The following is a 13,828-nucleotide window of genomic DNA, read 5'->3' on the forward strand; positions in this document are numbered from 1 at the left end:
AAATTCCAATCCATCCCAGTTGAAGCAAATCCGACAAGAGAGAAAAAAAAGAGGCCCTCCAAAACCGCCTCCCCCAAACTCATCTCCCACTAGCATCCCGCACTTCTCCTCTGCCTCCCCATCTCCAATCTTTTGCATCTTCCTGACCGTTGTCCTCCCTATTCAACATCTCCCTCCCGTTGGCCTCCAAGTCCCTTCAACTCGTCCGCTCTTGTACCGAGCCTACCTCCTACAGCCCACACAGCCTCGGAATACCTTCGCCGACCGTTTAGACGCTGCCACGCCCACGCCAACAGCACACACGCGAGCGAGTTCGCATGGCCCGACACCACCACCGCACCTCTCGCATGGCGCCAATCTAGCCTTTCCGACCTCTTCTCTTGCTCTCGGCTTTGCATTTTCATTTCTTTCTTGCTCCAAGGACTTTGGTCGCTTTGCGCGTTCCCTGTAACTGCGCACAAAAAGGCGCCTTCCCCATCACCGTCGCCGCCACTACCCGTCGTGCGCGACACACACACAGAGACACCCAGCCAAAGCCACGCACCCAAGATCACCTCTTCGGCCGCGCAATACTCACCTAGTCGCCGCCCTCGCTCTGCGTCAACCACGACAGCTCCAATCCATCTCGAACTTTGCTCGCGCGTTGCACCTGCTATTGCCCGCTGTCGCCGAATGCTACCCGAACCAAACACCGCCACGTGCTAATGGAAGCCGCTTGTCCAGCTCGACCAAGCCCTCTTAGCTTCCTCTGTCGGCCACAGCTTCGACACCTCCCCTGAACACGACGTTTGACAATTGCTCGCTTGTCGCCGACACTCGCTCCCCGTCGCACGCATCTATCCAATCGCCGGCTTGCTATTTTGCAACTAGCCGAGCCGGCACATCACACAGCAGTGCCCGCCTCTACGCCTCGGCCGGAATTGTACGAACCGGCCACTCGCCGACGTTCTGTTTAAAACTCTTCCCACAGTCCCGGTAGCACATACCTACACCGGCGCGTCTTTGAAACTCCTCAACTCGGCCTCTTCAGCCCGTCGCAGAGTTGCGCGTCGTCAGCGGCGCAGCCCGCCCATCCAAGTTACGACCAACAGGGCCAAACTGGGCCTCTTCGCCGCGATCAGACACCGACGGGCCTACTTCTCATCTCAGCCGATACCGCACCTTCTCACCGGCGCGACTGCTTTGTGTTACCCGGCTCTGTCGCACTGCGTCAACGCCACACGGAGCTGCATCGACAAGGTCGCACCTTTGCAACCCCCTGCCCAGATCCCCTCGTAGCTCTTCAGCTTCAGCCCACCCTAGGTGACCTTGTCTCCGAACGGTCTACGTCTTGTGTAGCCCCATTGTCCTATTTAACAGTCGTCATGCCCGACGACCTCGACGACTCGACAGCCGAGCTGTCGGATCACATGTCCGATGTTGAGGAAGACGGAGACATCAGAATGGCCGACAACTCTGCTGACAACACCAATGGCGAAATCAAGAAAAAGTATGACCCCAAAGACCCCTCAAGACCGAGGCGCAAAAAGGCCAGGCGAGCATGCTTCGCCTGCCAGCGAGCTCACTTGACCTGTGGTATGTCATCCAACCCCGCCCCAACTACTGTCGCTCGAGCCCGCCGCCAGATCTAACGTGTAACCTCAAGGCGATGAGCGCCCCTGTCAACGCTGTATCAAGCGCGGTCTCGCAGACGCCTGCCAAGACGGCGTCCGCAAAAAGGCCAAGTACCTCCACGATGCACCTCCTGAAGCGCTGCGACCAGTCCTGGGCCCCAACTACAACCCCAGCGCGGGGACCACCACTCAAGCCAATGGCAACAGACAAAACTCGACAACCTCAGAAGCTGCCATCTCCACTCCCGGCAGCGCATTCATGACTGCGGCCAGTACCGCTTCTTATCCCGTGTACTCGTCTACTGCCCAGGCCGGTGTGGCTCTGTCCCCGAATCTCGCCTTCAACCCGCAGACAACGGCACCATCTGATCCATTCCCCGCCGCCAGTCCGCAAGCACAAATCGGCGGCATTTTGGGAGGAAATACGATGGATTTCAACGCCCTATTCGACCCTAGCAATCCTGCTCTATACAATTTTGACCTAGAGGGTCTCAACTTCGGCAGCCAGTACGCTGGCTGGGAGTTCGGCATCCTCAACAAGATGGGCATGGGCGCGGATGTTTCGTCGCGAGAAAACTCCATGTCACAATCGGCCGACCCCGCGTACGCGACGCTCTTTGCAAATGGCAACGGAGCCACCATGCTGAGTGGTGAATACGCTGGTACCGATGCCAGCGCCAACATGTACACCCAAGGCAATTTGCAACACGGCCTGCCACATGCGTACGCCATCGCAGCAGCACCGCAGTCATTAGCCAGCCCCAGCACCGACGCAACAACGAGTCCTCAGCCGGGCAATAATATGGACGGGTCTCCCAAGCCAAACAGCTTTACGCTGCAAAACGCCCATGCGGCGCGCATGAGGACAAAGCCGGACAAGGTGGCCCAGATCCTCGGCAAGCGCCAACGCGACTCAGCTGGCATCTACGCAGCCGTCAAGGAGCCGTATCCGTACACCAAAGGCTTCCACAACATGGTGCAGGTGCTGCGCGATCGCTTACCGCACAGCAAAGTCATCAAGGTGGCGCGGTCTTTGGCCGAGATCCGCCCGTCCTTCATTGCCTGCACCAAGGACCTCACCCGAGAAGACCTGGTGTTTATGGAAAAGTGCTTCCAGCGCACGCTCGTCGAGTTTCACGACTTTCTGCAGCACTGCTGCGCGCCGACGATCGTGTGCCGTCGATCCGGCGAGGTGGCGGCTGTGAACAAGGAGTTCACGGCGCTGACGGGCTGGACCAAGGACGTGCTGCTCGGCACGGAGCCGAACCGCAACGTGTACGGCGCGGCGGCGTCTGGTGAAGACAGCAGCAGCGCCCCGCCACCGCCCCGCAACAGGAGGCCGGGCGAGGCCCAGCAACCGGTGTTCCTGGCGGAGCTGCTCGACGACGACAGCGTCGTCGACTTTTACCACGACTTTGGCCAGCTCGCGTTCGAGGATTCGCGCGGAAAGGTCCAGCGCAGCTGCCGGCTGATGAAGTACCGCACGGGCAGCAACGCAAGCGACGACGCCGGCGACGTCAAGGCCCTGACTGTGAACGGCGGCGGCGGCGCGAAAGCTGCGGCCGGGAGCATATTGAGCAATCGCGTGACCAAGATTGACGGCGAGCACGGCATCTCGCGCATCGAAAAGGACGGCAAGGTGGACTGCACGTATTGCTGGACGATAAAGCGGGACGTGTTTGACATTCCCATGATGATTATCATCAACGTGAGTTGTGCCAGCATGAGGAAAGAGTGTCGAGGTTGAGGATACTTACTGACTGTTGTTGTAGTTTTTGCCGCGGTATTTGCCAAATATGGAGCCTCATCAGCTCGCTGTATGAAACGCAGTCGGGTCTTTTGTTTTTTCAGGGAGGTTTTTGGTTTGGGTTGGGCGTATATACTGCATGGGCGGTGTTATTTTATGCTGATTTATATTTCTTGGATTTGGGTTTGGGAGGGAATTTCCTTGTCTTTTTCTTCCAGTAAGGTTCTAGATCTTCTTGGGTGGGAAATCTGTTACTTAGTTTCGGGTGTTCTTTTTTTTACTTCTTTTCTTGGGTAGACGATGGCAGGCAGAGGACGGTAATACCCTCGGCGCCAGGGTCGCTGAACAATTGAACATGACAATGCCGTGCAGGGCGCTCTTCTTGCGGTGATGTTTGATGCGGCGCGTACAATGACGCACCGTGTTCTATAAGCGTTTGTATCGCAACTGTCACTTCCACAGTTCCTCTGTATCTACAGCGTCTAACTTGCCCATGCGGCATGCTACCCCATCCTCGTCACCGACTCACCCCGTCCTTTTCCCAAGTCCCCATTATTCCCCCATCTCATCTACAACTCTTTCGTCAGCCACTCGCCGCCCTTGAGCGCGCCGTGCCTCCACGCCGGCCTGTCCAGGCTGCGCCTCGCCACCTCGCAGTCCGTCTTGATGTCCTCCACCAGCGCCTCCAGGCTCTTGTAGTCCTTCTCCTCGCGGATGAAGCCCGCGATGAGCAGCCGCATGTGCGCGCCGTAAAAGTCGGCCCCGGCGAAGTCGTGCAGCACGTGCACCTCGGCGCTGCGCACCGTGTTCTTGTAGAACGGGTTGTAGCCGATCGACATGACCATCGGGAAGACGGAGAAGGCGGACGGCGAGGAGGAGGGGGTGCGCTGGGGGTGCGAGTCGGGGAGGAGGAGGGCGGCGTGGCCAAAATAGACGCCGGAGGTGGCGGTGCCGATCCACGGCGTGACGGCGGCGTCGACGGGGAGGTTGGCGGTGGGAATGCCGAGCTGCAATTCGTCAAGGTCAGTACGGTGACGAGACGAGGGGAGGGTTGGGGGTTTACCTCTTTGGAGCCCCGGCCGAAGCCAGAGATGACCTCACCCTCCATCTGCAGAGGGTAGGGCGGCTCGGGGCCGGCGTCCGCGCCGACGATCGCTGGTCTGTCTGACATGAGGGGGGCGGGGAGGGTTCTGTGAAGCGGGCGAGGTATGCAGAGGCGATGGATGCTAGAACGAGAGGTGAGAGAACGAGCGGGTGTTGGTAATGGAAGGCTGAGTGAGGCCAGACACGGCTGCTTGTGATTTTTTTGCGTGCGGAAAAGGCTGCCTCCAAGGCTGCCAGCGGGCGGCGCGGGGCGAGGTTGGCTGGTTAGGCACCCCCGCCAAACTCCGGCGGCTGACGCGGGGCAGAACGAGCTGAGTCACTCCGAGTGGGGGGGAGGGGGGGTATAGGGTAGCTTTGGATACCCGAGGCAAGATTGGAGATGATTTACCGCGTCTTGCAAGGCGCAAAGAGTTGAATAGTTGATGACTAACCAAGTCAGTTGCCTGTACTTGACGATCTTCTTTGCTGAAGAAGCAAGGTTCCATCGCAGTGGAAATAGCCCACACCGGTCGCCGTATGCAAGCTTCCATCGCGGTGCTGCAATCGCACATCTTGGACCAACGCTTGGGCGCAGCTAACGTTACGGGTTAGGAGTATTGTGCCGCCTAGGGCAACTATGGTGGTAGCGCTCCGAAAAACGATAAGACAAAAATGGCAAAAATGACAAGGAAATGTCACCTTGTCGCAGCTAGTACTGAAATTTCAACGTCAGTCCTTCGATGGCCATCGATGGCCTTCAACCTTAGTGATGCTATGTATATTACCCGCCTATCCCGAACCCATGCTCCTCTGTACGCACATCTGCTATCGCTAATGGGGCTTTTGCGGATATCACGAATGTTGAGCCAAGCCGCCTCGAGTCGTGCTTGGCGGTTAGTCTTCTTGCTACGGAACCTTTGGTGCTCTCCCCGCTGATCGGGTCACTCGCGGCTGTGTCGGAGGCACTGCCCGTTTAGAGCGCAGCCCCCTTTTGGGATACTGTAGGTTTAGTCACTTTCGCGGAGGCTTCCTGACGCGGACGGGAAACCTTTGGTGCTCTCGCAGGTTCGGGCACTGTAACCTTTGGAGCTCTTTCAGGAGAATGGGATACCTGCGGTGGCGACGGTGCTGCCCGGTTAGGGCGCGACCTTGTTCGGGGCACTGTAGGTTTAACCACTGTTGCAGAAGCTTTCCGACGCGGCCGCGGAACCTTTGGTTCGCTTTCGGCTTGCGGCACTGTAGGTTTAAACACTTTGGCAGAAGCTTCCCGACGCGGACGCGGAACCTTTGGTGCTCTCTTAGGAGAACGGGATACCCGCGGCTGTGGCGACGGTGCTGCCCGTGTAGAGCGTGGTTCTGGTCGAGGCGCTGTAGGTTTAACTGCCTTCATGGAAGCTTCTTGAAGTGAGATCACGGGTGCTCCCACTCGTGAGCGGGACACCTTTGACGGCGCTGCCCGTTTGGAGCGTGTCCCTGGTTGGGACATTACAGGCTTAGCGATTTTCGCGGAAGCCTCCTGAAGCGGACGCGGGACTTTTGGCGCTGCCCTGCGCGGATGGGACGCCTGCTGCGGCTTCGTCGGTGATTCCCGGTCAGGCCTTGATGTTGGCTCGGCCGGGCACGCTGCAGGCATTTCGGCGGCGGCTGCTCGAATGAGGTTTTTTTGAGTTGCAAGTCTTGCTGTCAAGCTGTTGTTGGGTGATACTTGACGCAAGCGTGCGTCTAGGTCGATGAGATCAAGCGGCCGCGAGCAGGCTGTCGGGCTCTGAGCCAAGTTATGCTTTCGGGCTCTGCATTACTGTTAGAAGCTGCCGAATGTTGCGCGCCAGGCAGATCGAAAAAGCTTACTCTAGTCTCTTGGCGAGATGGCTTCGATCATCCTTGGACAGCTTGTCCAACCCATGGGAAAGGATAATGTAACTACCGTTAGGGAGGCAATTTTCTTGTATGAATTGGGAGAGTTGGGTGTCGCTCATAGCAATGAGTTCAGCCACAGGTATTTCTGGCCGGTCTGGCTCCGGGGAAGCCATCGCGGAAGTCATACTGGCGGCTACGACGGAGAGTTGTGAAGGTAGTTGGAGTTGAGAAGTTCTTGAGATAGGTTGACGCGACATTGCGCTCGAAAATGAATTAAAAACCCCTCAGGCAGCAATTTGAGGTAACCTTGCCTTGGGCGCGTACGTTATAGGACAAGGAACACTTTAAGGATCACACGCGTTTAATCTGAAGCACCCACCTGTTCTTTGGGCTTGGAGGGACGACTAAAATGCAGCAAAGACGCGATCAAATTAAGAGCTCATCTCTGCCACGCCAAAATAACACCCTCTATTTACGGGCAATATGCTCCAATCAAGAAGGTAAGAGTTTTCTAGCCGCCGGGCGTTGCGTTGGTGATGGGTGCGGGCATGTAGGTAGTGACATACATGTAGCTTTTCGTCAAAAACATGGAACAACCGAGTCTAGTGAGTGACTAAATCAACAAGATTATCATTCTGGTATCATAAAAGCAAGTTCTCGAACCATTCCATTACCGTGCGCTCCCCTCCGCGAACTCTCTTCAAGCCGTCTTACCAGCCCCTTCCTCCACCGGCTTCTCCGCCTCCTTCCACTCCGTCCTGCCCAGGCGGATGATATCACTCGCCTCCACGACCCAGTACTTTGCCGGCGCCTTGCCCTCCTCCGCGATCTGCGCCGCGCGCACCGCCGCCCTCGCAATCACCTCCGCGTCCTGCCCCAAAAAGTCCTTGGCCGCGCCGCTCACCCTTCCCAACCCATGCGTCAAGCTCTGAAACCAGCTCTCCGCCGCGCGCGCCTCCTCGCGCTCGCCTAGGATGACGCCCGGCTTGAGCACGATGCCGTGCTCGAAGCCGAGCTCGCGGATCGCGTCCTCGACGCCGTTCTTCATCTTGCTGTAGGGCACGGAGCGCGACAGCAGGCCGCGCGTGCCGCCGCTAGAGATGAAGACAAAGGTGGTGGCGCCGGCGGCCTTGGCGGCGCGCGCGAGCTCGATGTTGAGGTCGTGGTCTATCTTCCACTGGTTGGCGAGGCCGCCGGCGGCGGCGCGCGTGGTGCCGAGCGCGGAGAAGACGGTGGCGGGGGAGGGGGAGAGGTTGGAGAGGAGGGAGGCCCACTTGTTGGTGTCGGCGTCGATGACGGCGTTGAGGGCGGAGGAGGTGGCCTTGGGGGCGCGGCGCGTGATGGTGCTCACGGGCGTGTAGGTCTCGCCGGCGAGGACAGTGGAGAGGATGTTGGAGCCGACGAGGCCGGTGGAGCCGATGATGGCGGCAGCAGGCATCGTAGATTGGATGATGTGGGTTGGATGGGTTTGTTGCTGTCGATGTCGATGGGATGGGTGATGATGAAGGGGGGAAGAAACGCGCAGAGCTGGATTGGAGTTTCTGGGTTGTCTTAAAAGTCAACAAGGTTGCGCGGAGTGCGGAGCGGATTTCATCATCATTAGCTGGGGGGTTGGAGCTTGGGGAAGCTTCGGCTGCTGAAGCTCCCGATTTTAGTGGGTTCCTTGGCTACAATCGGCGCAGGGGTTTTTTCTCGCCCCGCTCCAAGGCGCATTGCCGACGTAACAGCTTCTCTGCCTGCTTCGCTTCAACGAACGCTGGATTTGGGATTGCGCATCACCACTGGCGCCTATTCCAGGGCCTTCTTTACTGCAGCCGCGGCCTTTTCGCTCCTCCCCCTCCATCTAATCCAGCACATCTTCCCCGTCCACCATGGCAACTCAGTACGAAGGTTCGTTTTGCCTCCTCCCCCCGCCATAGCCCCCCAATGATTCCCAGCTCACATCTCCTACCATAGTCGAGCACAATGTGCAGTTCACCGAGCCCCGCCGCGGCCGCCGCGTCGACATGGCCTCCTTCTTCTCCCTCCTCAACCGCGTCGCCGAGACGCCCGCCGCCGCCGCCACCCCTGCCCACAACCCGCACGCCACGCCCACCCCCGCCGACACGGCCGACCTCTTCCGCATGCTGCAGGACCAGCTGCTGACCCTGCACACCACCGCGCCCACCGCTGACAATCGCTCCTTCCTCGAGCAGCTCATCTCCTCTCTCGACGGCGAGATACAGGACCCGCCGGCCTCGCTGCGCGGCGTCTCGCAGGAGTTCCTCGACGGCCTGGACCGCGTCGCGCGCAAGACGCTCGCAAGCGACGACGACTGCGCCATCTGCAAGATCCCCTACCTCGAGGATGACTGGTGCCTGGTCGTCGAGCTGCCGTGCCGCGGCCGGCACCGCTTCGACCTCGAGTGCGTGGGGCCGTGGCTGCGCAGCGTCGGCACGTGTCCCATGTGTCGCGAGGAGATGATCAAGAAGAAGGAGCTCCCGGTGGTCGAGGATGATGAGGAGGAAGATGGCGACATGATGTATGCGTAAGATGGAGGGGGAAAGCATGTGAATAGCGTCTTGGTGGGGTTGCTGTTGCGGTGCCAGTTGTGGTAGTCGAGATGTGGGAACGAATTTACTGGGCGCATTGGAGTTTGCCATTTCAAATCATATAAAGCGTCAAGCACTACAGAGGCTAGTTTCAGAACAAACTTGCTTCAACTGATTAAGTCGTGTATATAAATTGGCATTGAAGACCTCCTCTCCAGGTCATCGGCATCACGAATGCTGAACTTCCTCATCTTCCGCCCTTTTCGATCGTGCTCATCTTCTGAATCACGCCATCCACTCTCTCCTTCAGGCCCTCTTCCTTGGCCGCACACGACATCTCGGACGACAGCTCGCCAAGGCGCTTTTTCCAAAACGTCCAGCGATCTTTGGACAGGCCCTTTGTCGGCACCGCGACCAGGCTGCCCGTCTTGGTCATGTCCACATCTCCCTGGCTCAGGGTGCCGTTGTAAGACAGACGGTACAGCTCGTTGCCGGCGTGCCAAAGCCACTCACTGGTCGTGTTAAGATGGAGGTCGCGCGACGCGTCTGACGGGTGCTTTTCCTCCAGGCCGGCGCGCAGCTCCCATAGCCCTAGGTTAAATGAAGATTGGATCTTGTGGCCGAGGATGCGCGCAGCAAACGAATTGAGCGAGATCCATTTCTGGAGTGATGCGTGGTCCTCCGTGCCATCGAGTTCAGGCTTGACTGTGGGTGTGTCAGTGGCTGTGCGCTGATCTAGCTTGCTTCGCCTCGACTTACAGTTCCATGCCTCTCTCAGTGCAGGGCCCAACATAGGCAAATCCTTCCATACCGAAGTCTTGGCACCCCAAATTTCAACCTCGGCGGTGTTCTTCTTCTGAAGCGCTTTGATGACGTCGATGAGCTGCTGCAGACGCTGGTCTGTTGCGGGGATGGTCACGGCCGACTCTAGCACCACGTCCCAGAGGGTGTAGAGGAAGTCCTCGGCGCCGTCGCTATTGGCGGCGACCGAATCCTGGAAGAGCTGATCAATCTTGCTTGCCGTGTCCTCGGCCGAGGTGGTCTTCACTGAATTTGCGTCCTTGACCTCGATGTCGATAATGTCAGCAAGCTGCTTGGCGAGAGAGTCACCGCTCGCGACCTCGGTTGATTTGAGAGGGGCCGTCGACATTGTGAAGTATGAGTTTCTATAGAGTGAAGATCGAGGAGGAGGAAGGAAGGGACAAGGAGGAGCTGGGAGAGAATAAAAGGAGCGGGAGCCGTGGTACGATGGCAGCCGCTGGATCGACAAAGGTGCCGGCAGCAAGGCTGGTGGTGGTGGACGATGACGTTGGTGGGGGATGCGGGAGGTGCGAGTGGCGGGGACGAACGACGAGTTGGATGGTCGGATCGGCACAGGGTGTGTGTAGCGAGGCAAGGCAGGCTTCATCCAAGAAACATGTACGAGAGACAAAAAGTAAAACAATAACAATGAATAAAAATGGAGGGATGGGGCGTCTTGTAGGTTTGCAAGATCCAAGCTTATGTACGTAGAGGTAGCCAACGCGGAATTGGAAAGGAGCGCTGACGAGCCCCCCTCCTACTGTAGGTAAGCTACCGCGGGGTCATTTTCAGGTTCTCGAGGCCTTCAAACCTTGTACCCCTCACCTCACCGAAAGCCCATCTAGGAAGCGACGCCAGTGCCCTTTATAATTACTGGTGCCTACATAGCTCAGAGGCGGTTAAATCGACTGCTAGTAGCCAACGTTTCCTGAGCGTTTTCTTTCTAGCCGTCAGCGCTCCCCTTGCAACAAGACCAATCACCAGTCTAGCCCGCGCCACGATCTCTTGCCTCGCCCCCGCTACTCTCAGCAGCCATCTCCCATCCATCTACCAGTCAGCAGCTGGCGACGATTGAACATGTGCGATTTAATGTGTTTGCTTTGACTTTCGCGATACTAGCGAGAATGGCGGAGCACAAAGGGACACCTCTCTGAGTGTCTGCACAACGTCACCATCTCGCACAGCTACTTGTCCTTCGGCGTGAGTCAAACCAGACGGCAAGTACTGGACAGCTTTATCCATTTCAACCTCAACTGAACGCGCACGCAACGGATCATATTCCCCCTCTCTGCAATCCGTTCTTGCCTGCACAGGCCCGTCAATCACAGTCAACCCCATGGGTTCCCGTTAAACGCCAGCAGGTTCGGCGTGCCAGCTGGGGCATTTGGGATATTCGTCAAGACATCCTTGGTCGCGAGCGCTTGGATGCGCTTGCACAACTCTTCCGCGCCCGGAAATCCTTCCAATGCCGCGACATAGGCTGCGAGTCCCGTAATGTGAGCCGCCGCCATGGCCGTGCCCGACAGCGTTTGCTACTGCTCGTCAGCCATCCGCACGACAGGCTCCGCGTACGCAAAAGACATACTGTAGTGCCGCCCAGCCAGGCAGACTTGATGTTAGTCCCTGGGGCGAAAATATCAATCACCGAGCCGTAGTCGGAGAACGGCGCTCGGGCGTCGCGTTCCGTGCTAGCCGCCACCGTGCACACTGCCGGCTCCGATGCCGGTGATGTCTTTCCGGCATCGCCGTTGCTCCCACCCGCTGACGCCGACACAAAGACGCCTGCCTTTACCAGCGCCGCCGCCGCCGCGTTGACCGCCTTGGAGAAGGACCCGCCGATGCTCAGATTCGCCATGGCGCCCCGTGGACAACCTCGCGTCTTAGAGTCCCGCGCGACAAAGTCCATGCCTGCAATCACGTTGGCCAGAGTGCCGCTACCATTGTCGTCGAGTACCTTGACGCCGTATAGCCTTGTGCGCTTGGCCACGCCGTGCGTTGCACCTCCGATGACGCCGGAAATATGCGTGCCGTGCCCATTCCCGTCGGTATTCTGGCCGACAAACGAAACGAGCTGCTCGGCTCGGCCACCAAACTCCTGCTTGATTATCAGCCGAAAGTACTTTGAGATGAAGGGCGATCAGGAAGCATGTACAGCGTGATCGACTGCAATGCCCGTGTCGACGACATAGCAGCAGGTTCCGGCCCCAGCAGAGCTGTCGTAGGCATACGTCGTGTTCCCTAGCTTTCGGTGGGAAATCCGGCCCAGGTTCCAACCGGCATTCAACTGGTCTATGTAACTAGACGGTCTGATGATCATATCGTGTTCAACAAACTCTACCTGCGTCACGAGTATTAGAAGAAGCATCCTTCCCGCAGGCAACGCGCGACTCACACTCGGGCTCAGCCGCACAAACTCCAGCTGTGCTTCGTCAAGCCTGGCGGCAAAGCCGTAGAAGACACTACCGTAAACATGGCTAGGGGCCGAGAGATGCTGCAAGATACCTTTGCCAACAGACAACAAGGAAACATCAGACTTGAGTTTGACAATGTACCGACCCGGGATAACGTCGCCCGCTGGCTTGAACAGTGGTGCCACAGTGGACTTGAGCTCAACGGCTGCCGCCAGGCTGGCGAGAAAGGAGGCGAGAAACAGCATTTTAATGCCTGGGTGTCCGGGTATGCCGTAGATGCACTTGACACGAAGAGCAAAAGCATATATGTACACGCCAAAGAGGCCAGTTGATACAACCTAACTTCATCCAATCTGAGCGCCACTACTGCCGTCATGTCTCATATTACTCCAGCCGCAATCATGTTTATTAAGCTTAAAAAGAACATTTTACTCGATGAGGTGAGCCGTAATTCCATTCTAAGTTACTACTACCTTCCCCATTTAACCTCATGGGCGGGGGCAGTAGCATTGCATGACAGCTGAAGCAAGTCCGCCAGCCACGGCGCGGTCACGCTACAGCACGGATCTCACCTCCTCCACGTTCTGCTCACACAGGTCAAGGAAGTTGACAGTTCTCCTCAAGCCCTCCAAGTGCTACAACTGGGCAAGTGACATTCTCATGCCGCCACTGGCGCACACCACGCCGCCCGTCGACCAGCCCGCCTCCTCTGAGCACAGCATGTCAATCACACCAGCGACCTCGCTCGCAAACGCCGGTCGGCGGCCACCCATGTGCCCACGGACCGTGTTATCAAAGACGTCTGCGTCCGGCCCTGCCATGTTCCGAATGTGCTCCTCCCCATGGTACACCGCCAGCGGTGTCGCGTCGGCGTACGGCTGCATGCCCTCCCAGGCGCGCGGGCCGGCCTGCAGATACATCTGTCCCCACACGGGACCGGCGCTGACAGCGTTGACGGTGGCGCGCTCCGCGAGCTCGCGACTCCAGGCGCGCGTCATGGCCTCCAGCGCTGCCTTACTGCCCGCGTAGACAGAGGTGGTCGCGAAGCCGGCCGCGGCCGCCACGCTCGACACGTTGACGACGCGCCCGGAGCGGTCGCGCGGCAGATACGGCGCCACGGCCTGCATCAGCAGCAGCGGCGCCAGCACGTTGACGCCGAAGACGCGCGCAAACGTGGCGCCCGCGATGGGCCCCAGCGCCGGGTCGTTGAGTGACTGCGAGGTGAGGACCCCCGCGTTGTTGATGAGGATATCGACCTGGAACGGCCGATCCGGGAAGCGGAGCGCACTCAGGCTTCGCGCCGCGTCAAGGATGGCGACGGCGGCGGAGCCGGTCTCGTCGTGGAGGTCCGCCTGCACCGTCGCAACCGCGATGCCGTGCGCGGCGATGAGGTCACCCGCGATCCGCTCAACTGGGCCGCGCGACGACTCCGAGGTGTAGGCGAGCAGAAGATTGCATCCCTTGGCACCCAATCGGTTGGCAGTTGCCTCACCGATCCCTAAAGGGAGAGGGGTGGTCAATACACGCATACACGTGCCATCTACGAGCAAGACGTGGGAACATACCGCGCGATCCGCCAGTGATGATGCCCAGCTTACCGTCGTATGGTCGTCCTGTACGCATGCCTTTTCTTTCACAAAAGGAGCAGAAGTTGATGAGAAAGGGCAAGATGGGAGATTGGAATAAGATTGGAATGAGGAGCACGCGATTCGCAGATGCATCACTTATATATTGCTGTCCACTGTGCCGCTGCAGGTCTGAGACGGAAAGCGTAATGTTAGTCAC

The 13,828-nt window shown here is 58.4% G+C and overlaps 7 protein-coding genes across 7 annotated transcripts; 2 read left to right on the forward strand and 5 right to left on the reverse strand.

Moving 5' to 3' along the window:
• Positions 1–1,364: 1,364 nt before the first annotated feature.
• On the forward strand, positions 1,365–3,436 carry ISF_02205 (Zn(2)-C6 fungal-type DNA-binding domain protein; the record flags this gene model as incomplete). Its single annotated transcript, XM_018845812.1, has 3 exons — positions 1,365–1,575; positions 1,646–3,321; positions 3,386–3,436. The coding sequence occupies 3 exons, from the start codon at positions 1,365–1,367 to the stop codon at positions 3,434–3,436; spliced, it is 1,938 nt and encodes a 645-aa protein (XP_018706518.1).
• Positions 3,437–3,929: 493 nt separating this feature from the next.
• Positions 3,930–4,531, reverse strand: ISF_02206 (Riboflavin kinase; the record flags this gene model as incomplete). Its single annotated transcript, XM_018845813.1, has 2 exons — positions 3,930–4,367; positions 4,424–4,531. The coding sequence occupies 2 exons, from the start codon at positions 4,529–4,531 to the stop codon at positions 3,930–3,932; spliced, it is 546 nt and encodes a 181-aa protein (XP_018706519.1).
• A 2,469-nt stretch (positions 4,532–7,000) lies between these two features.
• On the reverse strand, positions 7,001–7,738 carry ISF_02207 (NAD(P)-binding domain protein; the record flags this gene model as incomplete). The annotated part of the gene is made up of 1 exon (XM_018845814.1): positions 7,001–7,738. One exon carries the CDS (start codon positions 7,736–7,738, stop codon positions 7,001–7,003), a length of 738 nt encoding a protein of 245 aa, XP_018706520.1.
• Positions 7,739–8,171: 433 nt separating this feature from the next.
• Positions 8,172–8,831, forward strand: ISF_02208 (Zinc finger domain-containing protein, RING-type; the record flags this gene model as incomplete). The annotated part of the gene is made up of 2 exons (XM_018845815.1): positions 8,172–8,190; positions 8,257–8,831. The coding sequence occupies 2 exons, from the start codon at positions 8,172–8,174 to the stop codon at positions 8,829–8,831; spliced, it is 594 nt and encodes a 197-aa protein (XP_018706521.1).
• A 247-nt stretch (positions 8,832–9,078) lies between these two features.
• Positions 9,079–9,981, reverse strand: ISF_02209 (hypothetical protein; the record flags this gene model as incomplete). Its single annotated transcript, XM_018845816.1, has 2 exons — positions 9,079–9,536; positions 9,591–9,981. The coding sequence occupies 2 exons, from the start codon at positions 9,979–9,981 to the stop codon at positions 9,079–9,081; spliced, it is 849 nt and encodes a 282-aa protein (XP_018706522.1).
• Positions 9,982–10,960: 979 nt separating this feature from the next.
• ISF_02210 (subtilisin-like protease Pr1B) lies at positions 10,961–12,288 on the reverse strand (the record flags this gene model as incomplete). The annotated part of the gene is made up of 4 exons (XM_018845817.1): positions 10,961–11,164; positions 11,218–11,727; positions 11,785–11,970; positions 12,025–12,288. The coding sequence occupies 4 exons, from the start codon at positions 12,286–12,288 to the stop codon at positions 10,961–10,963; spliced, it is 1,164 nt and encodes a 387-aa protein (XP_018706523.1).
• A 390-nt stretch (positions 12,289–12,678) lies between these two features.
• ISF_02211 (NAD(P)-binding domain protein) lies at positions 12,679–13,666 on the reverse strand (the record flags this gene model as incomplete). Its single annotated transcript, XM_018845818.1, has 2 exons — positions 12,679–13,541; positions 13,609–13,666. The coding sequence occupies 2 exons, from the start codon at positions 13,664–13,666 to the stop codon at positions 12,679–12,681; spliced, it is 921 nt and encodes a 306-aa protein (XP_018706524.1).
• Positions 13,667–13,828: the final 162 nt, after the last annotated feature.

The sequence above is a fragment of the Cordyceps fumosorosea genome (genome assembly GCF_001636725.1).
Source record: "Cordyceps fumosorosea ARSEF 2679 chromosome Unknown scaffold_4, whole genome shotgun sequence".
Taxonomy (NCBI): Eukaryota; Fungi; Ascomycota; class Sordariomycetes; order Hypocreales; family Cordycipitaceae; genus Cordyceps; species Cordyceps fumosorosea.